General features: G+C 36.1%; 2 protein-coding genes across 2 annotated transcripts; both read right to left on the reverse strand.

The window, feature by feature from the left end:
- Positions 1–995: 995 nt before the first annotated feature.
- On the reverse strand, positions 996–8936 carry LOC114717366 (serine/threonine-protein kinase tricorner-like). Its single transcript, XM_028902487.1, has 16 exons — positions 8713–8936; positions 7983–8049; positions 7475–7503; positions 7174–7348; positions 6637–6720; positions 6286–6527; positions 5863–6079; positions 5560–5639; positions 4276–4360; positions 3415–3546; positions 3209–3322; positions 3065–3112; positions 2109–2193; positions 1586–1642; positions 1410–1472; positions 996–1320 (listed from the first exon to the last, which is right to left on the reverse strand). The coding sequence occupies exons 1-15, from the start codon at positions 8934–8936 to the stop codon at positions 1411–1413; spliced, it is 1701 nt and encodes a 566-aa protein (XP_028758320.1). The 3' UTR covers positions 996–1320; position 1410.
- Positions 8937–12217: 3281 nt separating this feature from the next.
- On the reverse strand, positions 12218–15504 carry LOC114717357 (uncharacterized protein At1g03900-like). The gene is made up of 3 exons (XM_028902479.1): positions 14552–15504; positions 13684–13974; positions 12218–12617 (listed from the first exon to the last, which is right to left on the reverse strand). Exons 1-3 carry the CDS (start codon positions 15029–15031, stop codon positions 12555–12557), a joined length of 834 nt encoding a protein of 277 aa, XP_028758312.1. The 5' UTR covers positions 15032–15504; the 3' UTR covers positions 12218–12554.
- Positions 15505–16356: the final 852 nt, after the last annotated feature.

Raw genomic sequence — 16356 nt, forward strand, 5'->3', positions numbered from 1 at the left:
CAACTAAAGCCATGTCATCATGCAATCGGTTTAGACATGAGAGCTTGAACACTCGACTTCCGGAAATAAAATGCTTTTTAAATGGGGAAGATATTATTATTTTTGTTCGTAATATAAAATTTGGTTAAAAATTGTATTTGATTCTAAAAAATATAAAATTTCAATTTATTGTATTTTCAAATTCATATCTCAGGCAAGTGACAGTTCTAATACATTTAGGATTAAATATGATAGTTTAAGAAAGTCAATACATATTTATTATAAGTAATCAACTTAACTAATTTTATGAATCTTTTTAAATTAGTTATATACTAGTAGCTCTTAATACTTATTTTTTAATTTAAGAGAGCAATCAGCCGAATGGAAAGGAATCCAAGACAGTGCTAGGCTGCTAGCTCGGAGCATCAGAATATTCCATGAGAATCATGTAATACTATCACTTTTGCAGTCTTCATGATCAACGTCAAGCAAACGTCACCCGCAAAAGCCCTCTCTGCTTTGCCTGCTCTTGTTTTAACTTGTAACTCTTTTACAAGACTAATATCACACTGGAGAAAATGACTCTGGAATTCAGAAAATGATTCGACTTTCTGCTCCTAATAAAGTATTGGGTCAACGTAAGAACCTTCTAATTAGTGATTGCGCAGCACAGCAAATTATTTATAAGCGAATGGATCAAACAGGGCACAAACGGACTAATATGATCACAAGTGTCACCTAAATAGCATTCCAATCCGCACTGGGCAAAGCCAATAGTAGCTAAACTTCATATAAGCGAGACAAAACGCCCTTCTAGAAATCATCAAAAGAAGAAATTTATATTGCATACATGCAAGTAATGTAGTTGAATAAAATATTACTACTAACTACGTGCATGAATATCAATCACATATCATGCCACAAAACTAAGCTCTTTTGATCAAAAACATTGTTCGACAAGCATGCTTTGTTTTTCAGAAAACTTTATAAATTAATAAATAAGACTAGTCATGAATATAGTTTACTAAGTTATGTATCACAAGCCAAGTCAATCTAATAATTTGACAAATTCAGCGCGAGTCTTTCTTTGTTTTTTGTTGTTGAGCCTCTAATTCAACATGGGTTGAAGAGATCAGGTCAATCTGCTCCCACGCGAAACTCACTAGACAGGGCACTCAGCACTTTCTTCTTCTTGCCTTCGCTCGATCTGCCCTGCCATATAACTATTAATGTACGTAGCCAGAACACGTGCGTCCAAGCACAAAACAGCTTGAAAAAAGTTGTATCAATGGAGAGTCAAAATGCTGTTAAATTACTTGGCTTGAGTTTGTGGCTGTCTGACTGGATGCATCAAAAAGATTGTTTGGTTAGGGGGAGGAACACTTCTTGCCACGATATGAACTCTAAATGGGGTAGGAAGACCTTCTAACCTTAAGCAGAGTCATTGCTCGCAGAAGCCTCGGAGGCTTCTGATGTTTCAGCTATCTCGCCATCTATCACATATGCCAATCCCGTTTAGCATACTTTCAAACGAAGGAGTTACAAATATTATATAAATGATATAAAATGGTTAAAAAAAAAAAAAAAAAAAGAGCTACGGGCTTACCAAAAAGTGACTTGACGGATGGCCTCTTAGCTTTGGAGGTTTTCTTTTTCAATTCAGCTGCAAGAGCACAGAGAAAAATCAGCATGACTGTGACTATAAAACTGAACACCTTTAGATTTAACCCACGATATAATCTGCACATCCACATAAAAAATCAGGATTTGAATTTTCAACATGTCCCGCCAGTTTAGGTTCTACGCTACCCCGTTGCCAAGACAAGCTACCTCATCGATGTGAACCAAAAATTTGATATTTTGGTCGACAATCTATTTTGGAAATCTGAAAAGGGAAAGATTATATAAAGGAAATGCAAGATTGGTCTACACAGTGGCAATGTCTGAAAATTAAGCTATTGATTCATCTTTTGCAAACAAATTTCTCAGTACTTAGGACAAAACGCCCTACTAAATAAGACATACCTATCAGACATGCATAATAATTAAAACCATAGCCAAATTATGGCCCCATAGAGAAGATTATCAATAATAAACTAATACACTATAAGAGAGGAAAAGAGGTGTACCCATTCCGGGAACTTGATAGTCGTTGACAATTTCAAAGTTCTTATACGTGTATCCAACAAAATTTACGTCTTTAGATGAAAGCATCTGTAAAAAAATGAGGAGTAAAAAGAAGGGTTGGGCAGGGAAATAGCTGCAACAGACTGAAAACTTGAATATAAAAATTTGTATCACATCGAGCTATAGGAGGATATAACCTAAGCTAAAATGATCATCATAGACATTGGCTTATTAGGACTACCAAAAACTGGAACTTAAAATACAATGTGTCTTCTTGAGCAGACAACTTTTCACTAAAGAGTATACGGGACATCCCTTTCTTCCAGAAGCAAATGTTAACAACCGTAAGTCATGGAAGCAAATGCTCAACCTAGCATTAAGTATTCCCATAATCAAACTAGCAAAAGCTCGCAAGCAACCTTCAAGAAAATATGCGTTACAATCCAAAGTCTCAGCAATTACAATCTTAACCTTTGGACATAGTCCATATCATGAAACCGAAGAAGGGACTGCCTGTTATAACACTTAACAGGCGATTTTCAATACCAATATTTGCCTTAAAGTGGAAAGAACAAATGAAATTTTAAATTTGGGAATTCCAAACAAGCTTGCTAGCCTGTGGCAGATGGGGTACTGCCATTGTCCTGCCTTCGACAAATAGTCCCTTAAGTCTTATCTATCCAACTTTTCCATGTAAAACACATCCTAAAATGCAAGTTAAAAAGAAAAATGCTTTCCAGAAAAGCAGAACTGCGCAAGAATTGACAGGTAAGTGATTCAAACAATGGTCTGCAATTGATTTTCCTTGTTCCTCCTTATCTTGCCAAAAGGGCCTTCCAAAAGAATAGAAACAATATATTGCTTTATGAACATATCAGCAAACAGAAAGTTTTATGCTGAGGCAAGATCTGAAGGTTGATAAAAAATTTGGAGCAGCGAAGCAACCAACAGAAATTACCTTCCTCCATGGACCACTTCTAGAGGATGGTTGACTGCAGCTGTCGGACTGCAGATGTAAAAGGTACAATTTGTATAATGAATCACATTGACGGCTTCAGACTGTACCATCCAAAATAAGTAAGAATATGGAGCAATAAAATACCTCATCAAACTTCTCAAAATTTTGAGTATCTAAGTCATCGTTAACCTCAGGAATAAATGCAGCTTCCATTTGGTATAGCTTATCCCATTCAATACCTTTGAAAAATGGATGAGCCTGAAGAAGAGCAGAACAGGAAATTAACCTTTATATCAATCTATAAAACGGAACAAATCTAAGAATTTAGAATAGGACACACCATACAACACCTTTATTTCACCTGCACCTTTTGATCCCAGCCTCTGATTCACATTACACAATAGTTTACTGATCAAATCTTTAGCTTCAGGAGAAAGCATTGCCTCTTCAGGAAATTTCAAGTGAGTTTTCCAGTTTACTATCTGTGTGAAACAGGCAGATCAGGTAAAATAGCATTCACTAAATTTTTTTGAAGAACTTATAAACTGTTCAAATAGAAAAGTCAAAATGCACACAAAACTCAGTAAAACATTATATAGGGCAGAAAAGTTGCTGATGCAAGGAGGGAAAGACTCAAATGAGATCACTAGCTTTGACTTGTACTTTAAATCTCAATAACATTCCATATCTTCAAAGTCCCACCCAGTACAACCTTTAGCAAACAAGGCACAGTAGTCTAGCCCTGTGAGGACATAGGTTTCATTCCCTAGGATTTAAAGCATTAATCTGTTCATTAAATCAGTGGCTTAGACTCATCTTACACAATATGAATCATGTTAACTAGCCAATCCATGATAAAGCCAAACCCCAAGCAGTCTGTATAAGAAAATTAAGAACTTCATGAATAAATTATGCTGAAGGGAGACATACGATGATGATAGACAGTTCATAAGCTAATATGACAAGAATAAATACTCCACCCATGTCTCTACTGACCATAAGTTGAAATGGTTCACAAATTGATTATATCTAATCCAGAAAGAAAAGTTGAATAAACTATAAGACAAAACATTCCAATAATTTGTTATCATTTAAAGCAAAGATATTAACCAGAACTTATCAATGACAAACATCCTAGTGATCCAGTAGACATTAGGGCAAAAATTGAAGAAAACTACAAAAGACAGCAACAAATAGTAGATATTTATTACCTTTCTGCACGTTGTCATTGGATCATCAGAATAAAAAGGAGGATATCCTACTAACATTTCGTACATAATAGCTCCAAGAGACCACCTGTGAATTTTACAAGAACCAGATCTGTGTCAGTTTTTTACCTCTAAACTTATAATATTTTTCCATTCGATCATCAAATGAATCAAATAAAGGAGAATGTGGTTGAGCCTGTTTTAGTGCTGGCCCTAGCAATTTAGTGATCTCGATCCCTTCTCCAACTTTCTCTTTACCTTTTTTCTTATCACAGGTTACAGAGGAGAAAGAGAAAAACTTGACAAAATGTGTCTGATAGGAACCCCCCAACCAGTTAGCACGACACATATACCACACAAAGGAAGGCAAAACGCAAAATAGCTGAGTACAGATATTATGCTATGTAATAAAGCTTACAAGACACCCACTGCAAGTCAGTCTCTCCCATTGAATCACATAACCAAGAGTACCCACTCAAGTACCTTACTGAGCAAACAAACACTAGGGGAACAACTAAATACAACCTTGTAACTTTAAAAAAAGGAAAAGAGGACTTTTCAGAGTTTGGCCCTCTTGACAGAAAATTGACCAATATTTCCCTTACTCCCTTAGGTTTCCGTTTAGATCTCCTATCAAATACTGTTTTAAATGCTCCCTCCTACCCCTTTATCACTACTCCTTTCTTTTTCTCTTTTATTTTCCCCTCTTAACCAGTTCCTAATCCCTGAGCTTTTCTTTCTGCACATAATTTACCCTTTTCTGCCCTCCGTCACTCGCTTATACCTTGGCCGTGCATAGTAGCATTAGCAGCGGGTTGGACCTGATGGACATAATGGGCTGTGGAGTAAAACTCACGCTGTAAGGGACAAGTCCTTCATCGCTTAAAGTTGGAATAAAGGGAAATCAGCACAAGAAGTCAAGGGTAATAACCTGGAAACTGTAGGACAAACTAGGGAGGATCAGTGGCTAATGCTGGCTTGTCAGGGGATTAAGAATCGGTATTGGGGGACATTCCAGGGTACAATTCATTATTAAAATAAGTGGAGAGGCATCGTCTCTCGAAAACCAAAGTAGAGAGGCACTGTGTCACTTTTTTGCCCCTTTTACTGCTCCATAGCTGTTAAGCTCACAATTGGGCAAATCTTCCCTTAACACAGCACTATTTATTGTTTTTAACTAGATACTTTAAAATAACCTTTACTGTCAAACCAAAATTACAAAATTTTGAAAAGATCAACCAGAATTGAACGAAAAGAATTTTAACAAATCAGATGCACGAAACTCACCAATCACATTCCATACCATAACCCTTCTTCAATAGAACTTCTGGAGCAATATAATCTGGCGTACCAACAGTAGAATAAGCCTGCAACACTTACACAGTTACAATGATAAGAGCACAATCAGAGTAAAAAATAATGCGTTTATCTAAAACAGATCGAGGTAGAAATGGATCTTCCTTTTGGTTTGATATGTGCATTATGGGTACTCAAATATTTGACAAACCTGCCGCAGCTAGTATTATAAGCATTTAATTTTACACGCTACATCACAGAGAGTTGACAGCACTTGTAACAATGGAAACTCACTAGTGTCCTCCTGTTCTTTTGCCAGTGTTGTAATTGTTCTTGTTGTGTGCGATTTGAAGATCCATGTTCCTCATTCTGTGCAGAACCATTCACATACTGACCTTCGGCCAAGTCCTCCTCTTGAAGTATGCTGCAATCTAATGGTTTACAAAGTCCAAAATCTGACAGCCTTAAGTGTCCATATCTATCCAATAACAAATTATCAGGCTTAATATCCCTGCAGCATAAGATACTGAAAAGATCAGTGTATAGTCTAAAATTTACTAAAGCTTCTTTATTGCAAACAGAAAAATATACATATAGATAAATCTGACTTCATGTATCAAACAGATAAAGCATGTGATCATTTTAAATTGATGTGAATGGCAACCATAAAAACACTCATAATTCTAACATAAGGTTATGTGAATTTTTTGTTCATACCTATGGATATAATTGTGTTTATGTATAGACTCAATAGCCAAAACTGTTTCGCCTACGTAAAATCTTGTTTCATCCTCAGTCAAGATATCCTTTCTCATAAGTAAAGTCATCATGTCCCCACCCGGCAGATACTCCATTATCAGGTATAGGTAGTCATCATCTTGGAAAGAACAGTAAAGTTTGACTATGCAATTGCTATCAACCTCTGCAAGGAGGTTCCTTTCAGCTCTGACATGTTCTACCTGGAGATATTACCAGCTTCGGAATAAGCATTACAATCTCATCAGCCTTGGACATAAAAACTGTTCTTGACTGAAACAACATAACAGGGCAAGAAAAACAATTGTAAACCTGGCCTCTGCGAAGCATCTCTGATTTCTTTAGTTTTTTCATTGCAAATACATGGCCTGTTGTCTTTTCCCTGCAAACTCTGACCTGCACAAATCTCCATGTTTCAGAGAACAATCGGGTTATCAGCATAAAACAAAAGTTTTTACTCCAAGAATCAAACAATGTGATCAGTAATGAAGAATAAGATGTCACATCCACAAACACAATCATTTATTACATTGATTTCCGACCAAACAAAAGAGAAAAAAAAACAAAAGCTTCTTTTAACATGCGCGCAAGCATGGACACAGAAATAAGGTAAATGTAATTAGGGAAGTCTTATTATTAACAATTGACACCATGGGCTCTTTTTTCCTGCTCGTATTTTTCCTATAAAAAATATCTACTCAAAAAGCAGCTTAATTATTTATGTGAATCTAATGAATCGAGAGTATGTAAGAATCTATATATTTCATAAGACATAAGTAGTAAATAAAAAATTAATTTGATTATATGCTTTAAGCAAATTATTCATATCATACTCCGGCATATACATACCTCTCCAAATGCACCTTTTCCAATCATGGTCAACAATTCAAAATCATCAACACCCATCTTATGCCTCTGAAGCCGCATGTATTCAGTTTCCTTTTTCTCCAGAAACTTGAAAAGGTTGTTTTGGTCTTCCTCAGAGACATCAGCATCGGCCAACTTCTTTTCCAAGATAGTTCGACTGTTTAAAAAAGTTAACCACCTATTACCGCATAACTGATTTGTTTGTGCAGCTAATATTATACACATTAAAAATAATAGAGGCATCTTCAGACCCACTAGATTCATCTACCAGGTTACCACTTACAAGAAAGAGAAGTATGTCCTTTTCCATAGCTATTCTTCCAAAGGTCATACAAATCCTAATGTATGAAATAATAGCAATGACTTAAAGGCAAGAGTTACAGATATAAACAGATCTTAATGTAAGTTGAACATAATGATAGGCACTCTTGTTCTACATAATCATCCAATTTTAACCCAAGATGGCAGCCCAAGCTTGCGAGCCAAAAATAGTACGCTAGATCCAATGAAAAGCATTCGTCTTCATAACCATCGCCAATTGAATTGGAAAATCTCAAATAAACCAGCATCTCAAATTGGAACTTCTTTTGGACTTTGACTAGGGTAATACGCATTACGTGATGTGATAAAGATCAAGTGCTGCGATTAGAAGAAAGTATATAATAGAATAGAACTAAGTTGGAAAAAAAAAATACAAAACATGGAACAGATATTCTTAAAAACTAGCACTCCCAACTGCACCCAAAATTGACGGAGATTTACAACAGCTTTTCTAACTCATTGTTTCTCACAGCTCCCATCTTTACAATGGAGCTAAGTTTCAATAGTTTGCGTTCATTACACTGCAAACAGGTAACTCTATGTAAAAGAAAGTTAACAAATGAGTTCACACGGTCAGCTTCAGGTTAGAATGGGATGCATAATTGACTATATAGAACTCGCAACTGATCTACATACTCTGCTCGAACAACTAAAAATGGATAATATTAAGATTCTAATATTCCTATTTTCAGCAATAATATGCCATCTTAAAGTAAGAGATGGTTACAGCCAGACCTTGAACTCTTTTACAAGTTTTTTCCCTCCTGAGAATAGGTGGCCATGATCATTGAAGTTATTGGATCAACAAGTCGATATTTAGCTATGCTTTCAAAATTTGAAATTGAATGAAATATTAACACTAAGCTGTGAGCAAACAAAGGCGCATTGTGGTTACCGATTAACCATTTGGTGAATAATATGATAATAATAGTATACAAGTATAATTAACAGAAATAGCAACTTTCTTGATAAAAACGGTTGCTGTCAAATTATTATAGCATGACGATGATGCTCCTCGAAAGAAATGTGGAGCTCAATCTATCATATGATGCAAAAGGAATGAGGGGAAACAAAGAATTGCAAAGCCAGAAGATACCAGACTTTTTCCCAGTGAAACTTGGAGCTAAGTTGCATCAGTTAAAGTTTTCGTACAAAATCTTAATCTCAAACCGTCATTAGCATCCATGAAATGAATCATACCGCTCCTTTCTATCCTGAAGGCTCTTCATTTGCTCCTTATAATGATTCTCTATGTACTGCTTTGCCGCAGCAACCTTTTGTTTCGTTATATTAGAAAGAGCTTCTTCATCTAGTTGTGCATCTGAAACTTCGATTCCTCCTCCAGAACCCTCCTTCTTCTTCGAAGAAGACCTCATTTTATCCCTTGGATGAAACTTCTGAAACCAACCTCTGGCAGAATCCATATTATTCGCCAAGCTCAACAGTTTCCTTGATGACTAACGATCATCCTACTTTGCTCTATATACAAGACAAGTTCCCTCTGAGAAACACTCGCTTCATAACCCAGAAAACCTAATTGCAAGAAACCTGCGTAAGAGTAAAAGTCACGCAAACAAATTTTACATTTACATCCAAAGCCCAAAAAAGAAAGTTTTGTTCGCTCTTCAAAACGCGCATGTAGCCCATGTCACAAAATTCAAGCCAAAAGTTTCAAGCATTTTCGAAGCAAATGTCGTTTGATTGATGCCGGAAAAAAGCAGGAGTCAAAATATGTGAACCCAGGACCATTCAGAATCCAATGGCAATCACAATGACAAGGAATTGCGTTTCAATGAAGCAAAAAAATTAATAAGGCTGAGAATTCGGATTACCGGCTAATTAGTAGTAGGCCAAAAGAGATAATGATCCCGCGAGACTCTTGAAAGAGAAACGAGAAAGTTGGCAGTTAATCCAGTAATTTCGGTGTCCGATGGCTTTGTCTTGGTTCCGGCTCTGAGAAAATTAGACGAAGAGTCCGCGCGACTCTCTCAAACTGGACGCGGCAAAGCCAACGGTCAGTACTCTTCCCGGTAGCCGTTATAAATAAAACACTCGAACAATTTATTTAAATACTTTAATGATATAGATTTAATTTTAAAAAATGACTTCTGGCCCAAAAAAATTAAAAATGAATGTTTTTAACTTTATTTACGTATTTAGCCCAATAGCCCTTGCCTTAAAAAATCTACTTTTTTTAAGGTTAAGCTCTTCAATCTGGCATCAGAATGCGGAGAATTCTATAAAATATATATATATTTGATGATAGTTAAGGATGTCTTATTACATTATAGAAATTTACATATAGGGAGTGTTTTGTAAGGGGTTAAATTTGAACTGCCAAAATTATATAGTTTGATCATTGTTCTCAACGGCAGAATATAAGTTTCGCAAAATCAGATAAAAAGACAACCACATGGCATCAAGATTCTGTTTTGGCCATGACACTGTATTAAGATTAGTGAGGTTTTTTTCCCCTTAACTTGATTTTTCCGATTGTGCTTTCAAAATTTCATCTCCAAGGCAGCATTTTTGAAGAATAAAGGCTCAGGAAGTGGATAAAATAGTAGGAAATAGCCATACATATATAGAAGGCGTAAAGTTTAAATTGCTTGCAAGTGAATAAAAGGAGGATTTACTGAAGATGCTGATAAAAAGAAGGAATCTTTGTCACGTGACCAGGCGACTATAACGTGGCAGCTACTTTTACTTGTACCGCCCACCAAACTATCAAAATAAAAAGGATCCGGAATCGCTTGATAGACAAACCAACACCTCAAAGATGTGAACAGATGAAAGGCAAAGCTTAGCTTATGGTTAGCGTCGTGCCCTCTCAATTGCATAAAGTGATGAGTATCTTTAGAATAGAATACATACAAGTATGGATTATTTGAGCACACTTGGGAGATTGTAGACCGGTAGCCTGCCTGAAACAGTTCGAGTATTGCCAAAAAAAATGTCACCAACATTTCTTTGGTTTTTTTGCCACGTGACCAACATTTCCAAGAGTTGGGAGGAAAGACACCACATTTGTCTCTCGTTTGTTTCTAGATATGAGTATCCTTTTATTAAAGTCAATCATATTTGAGACACTATTGAATACTAAATGTAGGTACATCTTTAAATAGAAATTTGAATTTTGATTCGCTATACTATAAGAAACTAATTTCTTTCAGGTTTTCACTAAAATCTGTCTCTTGTTGAAAAAATAAAAGAATTCCTTATAGTTGTTCTCAAAAGTCCAAAAAAGGATGACTCCTTATTTATTCAGTTATTCTAGCTTTAAAACAAAATACTACCTCCAGTCTTTGATATAAAATTTTGTTTGATTTTATTTTGGTTCTAAATATAAAACCCTAATCCAATTTGTCTCTCATATGTATACATCTTTTTCCAATGTAGTCCTTCTAACAATAGTAATTCTAACTAATATATTTGATTAGTAAGGATATTTTAGGAAAGATAATACTCCTCCGGTCCTAATTATAAGACCCAATTGACTTATTTGAGGAGATTAAGGAAGTAAGTTAAGTTGGTTATTTATAATAAATAAGTGTTGTCATTCCTAAAATATCCTTGCTAATTAAGTATATTGGCTAAAACTATCATTATTAGAAGGATTATCTTGGGAAAAAATGCATAAATATAAGAGACAAAATGGATTGGGGTCTTATAATTAGGACCAAATAAAAAGTCAAATGGGGTCTTATAATAAGGACCGGAGGAGTACCTATTTATTATAAACAACTAACTTAATATCTTTCCTTAATCTCCTCAAATTAGTTAATTAGCTCTTATAATTAAGACCGGAGGTAGTAATTGTATTTTTATGGTCATTCTTCTCTAGTTGTTACATGTTAGTAAATCCTGGATATTGCCAAAAAGTTGATTGTGGTGGAAATAAGAATATTCAGACATATATACGTGATCATCTGAGAAAACATAAAATTTAAATGACCATATGCGGGAATGGAAAGGGTTGGATAGTATTTATCAAAAAGAAAATACTTAAGAAACTGTTCAAAGTGGTATGGATATTGGATAGGTACAAAGAAAGACAATAGGGGTGCTAACTATAAGGATTTAGTATATGGTTTAGAATGTTGTGAACAGGGGCATATCCAAAGCAAGAAAAAAAAAGTCAAGCCATTAGCCTTTTAGTGAACGATATGTATGAAGAGTTAATAATTCCACTTAACAAGACAACAAAAATTATTTTTTTTTCATTTTCTATTTTTTTTAAGCTCTCAATTTCATTATTGGCACCTTGTACTCTATCGAAGGTTTAAAATTAAAATCATGGCATCTAAACAATCCAAATGTCTATATTTTTCGTCCCAGCACTATTTCATCTATCTAAATCTTGCAAAGGTTGGAAAAAAAAGAGGCACATGCCCCATTATATTAGATTATTTAGTTGTGACTAATTTTATTTGCCATCTCCAACATCCCACACGGCACGCTTCAATAAGTCGTCTCAGAAGAGGCCAGGGTGGAAAACAGATCATCACTCTCAAGGAAATTTCGTGGCAAGGATCATCCCCCATGAATGTTCAAATGCTTTTATTTTTATTTTTATTTTGGCCAACCTTTAATTTTTAATTTTAAAAGTTCAGGGATTTAGCAGCACCAAAGTTTAGAGGAATTTGTTTGCATTTTCCTCACTTGCAAATGCAGGGAGATCATTAAAACACAGTAGAAGCCATCAAGATGAAAATACCATCAGCAAGAACACCCGTTCCTCGAGCAGAACGTCAGAAATACAGCTTAAAAAGAGCCACATTGGGATGAGAAGAGTATTTGTATGATATAAACATAATTCTCACCCAAAAAAAAAAAAAACAAGAAGAAGGAAATAGCATAAACATAATACAGGATATTTCTGTCCAATCATTTGGTAACTTCCGCTAAGTACACTTGAAACAGTCTCCCTCCGTTTCTTCATTAGTTCCATACTTCCATTGTTTCTTTTGTCAACGTAAATCCAAAGGAAAAAAATTCAAGAAAATAAAAGCCTCGCAGTCAAATTACTCATATTAACATGATCAGAAGGCTGCCCATCCTGACGCAGTGGTCGAACCTGAAGCGGCTTTTGTGGGAAGATTCTTCTGTAAATACAAACCAGAAACACGTTTAGTTAAAAATGCCAAAGGAAAAGCATTACCAAGTCCCGGGTTAACGGAAAAGGGCGCTCGCGCTTATCCAAATATGGAGGGTAAGTCAGGCTCAAGCACAAGGCATCGTTCACAGCATCACGAGTGAACATATTCAATTAATACTTGACAAACACTGTCCAATGAAAAACCAAGCTCTGAAGCAGAAAGAAAATAAGCTGAAACATTTGCTATACAGCCTGCTTTTTTTTTTTTTTTTTTTGACCGGATGCTATACAGCCTGCTTACAATAACACAATAAGAAAATTTTTCAACGCATCAAAATACCCAGTTTGTTATAACTATTATTAAGGAGGTGTGCCTCTTCGCTAAAGAAAAAATGCTATTGCTCATGTCACCCGTCTTCTATCCTAGTGTGCATGGAAGCAATAGCAATGGATATCATATAGATGTTTGGTATCAGGTCACACAGAATGCAGGCCTTATTTCCGCAAACAAGTTTTCATTCAGCACAGCCCTATAGGTTAATATGGTGCTATACTGCTGTAAAGGAGAAGTTGGGGATATAAATATAATTGACGAAAAGAAGAGCGAAACATCATTCACAGCCTTAAATCTGGGACTGAAAAATACATGAGTTCATAGTCCTACATACTCATTACTCCAATGAAGAAAACAAATGAGCAAACATCGTTCAAAAAATCAACTTCTGTACCACTGAATTACTTTTTTGGCTCCACCTTAAAGGATATAGATAGAAAAAGATATTGAACCAAAATGCTTCAGCAAGTCACTTGATTATTCATACGGATTAGCAAGAATATTGCTTTTTTCAAATCACCATGACCATAAAACAGACTACTAAAGAATCTTGATTAAAAGCAAGGATTTAAAAACTACTAAAATATTCGAAATAAATGAAATTTTAATTTTAAATAAGAAGTAACCATGAATAGATGCTTTGTTTTAACCTTAGCTGTGGCATTAGAAATGGAAAAATAGAGCACGTAATCTTCCAATTTTAAATGGCATGACTGTTTAGGTCATACAGAACTATTACCTTTAATTGAGAGAGGTCTAAAGAAGTATCATTAGAATTTCTTCCACTTCCGTTCGTCTCCTTAAGACCAGTTATGCGACTGGTAGAAGTCAACCGAGCAGCTACAGGATCATTTGGTGGGGGAGGAAGAGGAGACCTGATTTTTCCTAACCCAGTAGGCGGGGGAGCAAGGCCCGAGGCTTTAGGTTTCGTACTTCCAGAAGGTCCACCTGTTAAACCTGCAGCAGAAAGCATGCCCGTTCCACTAGATGATGGTTTAGGCTTCACGTTAATCCGGATGGTCTCACCTTCCTGCAATTTGAAACACATGAAAGTGAACGTCAAACAAATGAGAGAAGAGAGATAGCATAAAATAAAACTTAATCCCGACCGCAGAGAAACAAAACACTTGAGGCAGAGCAGAAGTACAGAATCATCCTTCCTAATAATTTGTAGGGACCAAGAGAAGGTAAAATATTCCACAAGGAAAACCACGTTAAGGGATAATAAAACAAAAAATGAAAAAATACATCTGACACGCATCTTCAGACTCCGACAAGCCCTCAAATGTTTGTATGTTAATGCGGATCACAGGCAGATGAGTTCTCCATGGCTCAATGATCAGGTAATGCATACATATTCATATATGCTCATGCTCGTGCGTTGCCGCGTAAAAGAGATCCACTAAAGAGATCGAGTGGGAACCAAAGTAAACAATGCAGGTGAAGACACAAATAGCCAAAGATCCATTGATAATCCTCTGAACCCAAAAATCAGAGCGGCGAACTACGCGTTAATTATTCAAGTTCAATGAATAAAGCAATCAGAGAACACAAATTTCGAGATTGGAAAAAGTGTTGTAAAGCCAATAACAGCTCTTGCATTGTACCTTCAACCTCTGATTTACAGCGGGGTGAATATCAATCTGAGACTCCTCACTTGGCTCGCCAGATTCTTTCTCGTGCTCCCTCTTCACATACTTGTCGTGATCCGATAATGCCACATTGAAATCAAAAGCTTCATTTCGCTCCGCAAACCCTAATCCAATAAATGCGTGTTTCCCCAGACCATCCTCGATCTTCAGCACGAAGTACCTGGACGAGTCGAGCACAGACTCGACCGAATTCTCGCGCTGACCTGGGTAAACGAAGCACGCGGCAAAGAGCTCACCAGTGTTCGGATCCTCCAGTCGGATCTCGCAACGATCCTTGCACGAAACAACCCTAAGGCGGCCCGACCAGATTTTATCGGACTGAAGCCACTCCCCGCACTTGTACCCACCGGATGTAGTTCGGGGTGGAATTTTGTACACTGAAACCTCGCGGACCACGAGGAGGGTGTGCTCCAATGCCTCCTCCTCAAACGACATCGTCTTTAATCCGAAGAAGAGACTTAGAACTGATAGAATTCAGAATCAAACAGTGGTCGAGAGTGTTGATAAAATTTGATGAAGCAGACGATCGAGGGAGTAAATAAGGACAATAATGGGGTTTCTATCAGAAGCAGAGGCAATGAGTTCCAGGTGAATATGATGCAAATTGGATTGGAGAACCTATGAAATATGAGATAACGAAGGAGTAAATAGCTAGGATTGTGGGAGCAATGCGAAACAAAATCAACCAAAGTCTATGTGTGCTGACGAAATCAGATGAATCAAGCGAGCAAAGGAATCTGATAAAGATGATAATGGGATACAATTAGAAGCTGGAGGAGTAATTTTTAGGTAGAATTGAGAGCTGAAGATAGGTGTGCGAATGGAAGAAAGGTGGAGGGAGCCATCTACCCATCCCAGACTTCAAAGCTGGCTTTAGACGTGGGTTTCAGCTTTGAATCAGCTCCAAATGTCAGCTGTACGGGGAGGAAAGTTTGGCCCTTGCATTTTTTTAATTTTTTTGCGCGGAATAATGAAGAATTGTCGTGTTAAATTCACTCTCTCCCTCTAATATTTTAGACATTGGTTTGCCAAGTTTGTATTGGTAGTAATGACTAAATCACAATATAAGCCAAGGCAATTAAGGAGACAGGAGAAATGCAAAATGATGAAACGTTAGTTAAAATGATAGGATGTCTTAACTGACATTCATAAGTCTGGAATTCACATATTGTTTCTTTTTTTTCTTCGTTTCAGGAGCGATTTGATATCCCACCTTATCTTTTATAAAACTATAAATATAAATTTAATTTAAATCGGTAATATAAAGTTTCATTTTGCCAGCAATTCTGTAATATAATTTTTTTCAACAAAAAAGAAATTGCATTAAAAGAAACAAGCACAAACAGCCATCAATTCGAAGAACAAAATAAACAAAAACAAAACTATAAATAACAGAAACAACTAAGAAATACAATCAGACACTTTAAAAAAACTAGGTTTGAAGCAGATTACAATATTATATAACTTTGATAAGATATTTCTGTTGGACAGCTTTTGTCTAAAGTGAATATAACATTGTCTATGGTTTGATCGCACGTTTGTGCAGTGCTGACTGGTTCAGAGAATTTTTTTTTTAATAGTCCGTTAAAAATCATTTTTTAGGTTACAGAATATTACTCCTCCAGTACTTATTACTTAATATTACGCCATTTCAGCTTTCACGGCCTCGATTCCTCTTTTTTTTTTTTTTAATTAAGAAGACGAGTTAATCTTGAACGATTACATCAGAAGCTAAGAGCCTAACATCTAAGACCTATCTG

The sequence above is a fragment of the Neltuma alba genome, unplaced genomic scaffold (assembly GCF_004799145.2).
Source record: "Neltuma alba isolate B1F8T4 unplaced genomic scaffold, ASM479914v2 tig00011734_pilon, whole genome shotgun sequence".
NCBI lineage: Eukaryota > Viridiplantae > Streptophyta > Magnoliopsida > Fabales > Fabaceae > Neltuma > Neltuma alba.

Coding starts and splice junctions, on each gene's coding strand:
- LOC114717366 (XM_028902487.1), bottom strand. CDS start 8,936: ATGGATTCTGCCAGAGGTTGGTTTCAGAAGTTTCATCCAAGGGATAAA. Junction 5,640..5,862: donor AAAAGAACAGGAGGACACTA/GTGAGTTTCCAT, acceptor TAAGTGTTGCAG/GCTTATTCTACTGTTGGTAC. Junction 3,113..3,208: donor ATTTTGAGAAGTTTGATGAG/GTATTTTATTGC, acceptor TTACATCTGCAG/TCCGACAGCTGCAGTCAACC.
- LOC114717357 (XM_028902479.1), bottom strand. CDS start 15,031: ATGTCGTTTGAGGAGGAGGCATTGGAGCACACCCTCCTCGTGGTCCGC. Junction 13,975..14,551: donor CTGTAAATCAGAGGTTGAAG/GTACAATGCAAG, acceptor TTCAAATTGCAG/GAAGGTGAGACCATCCGGAT. Junction 12,618..13,683: donor TAGACCTCTCTCAATTAAAG/GTAATAGTTCTG, acceptor TTGTATTTACAG/AAGAATCTTCCCACAAAAGC.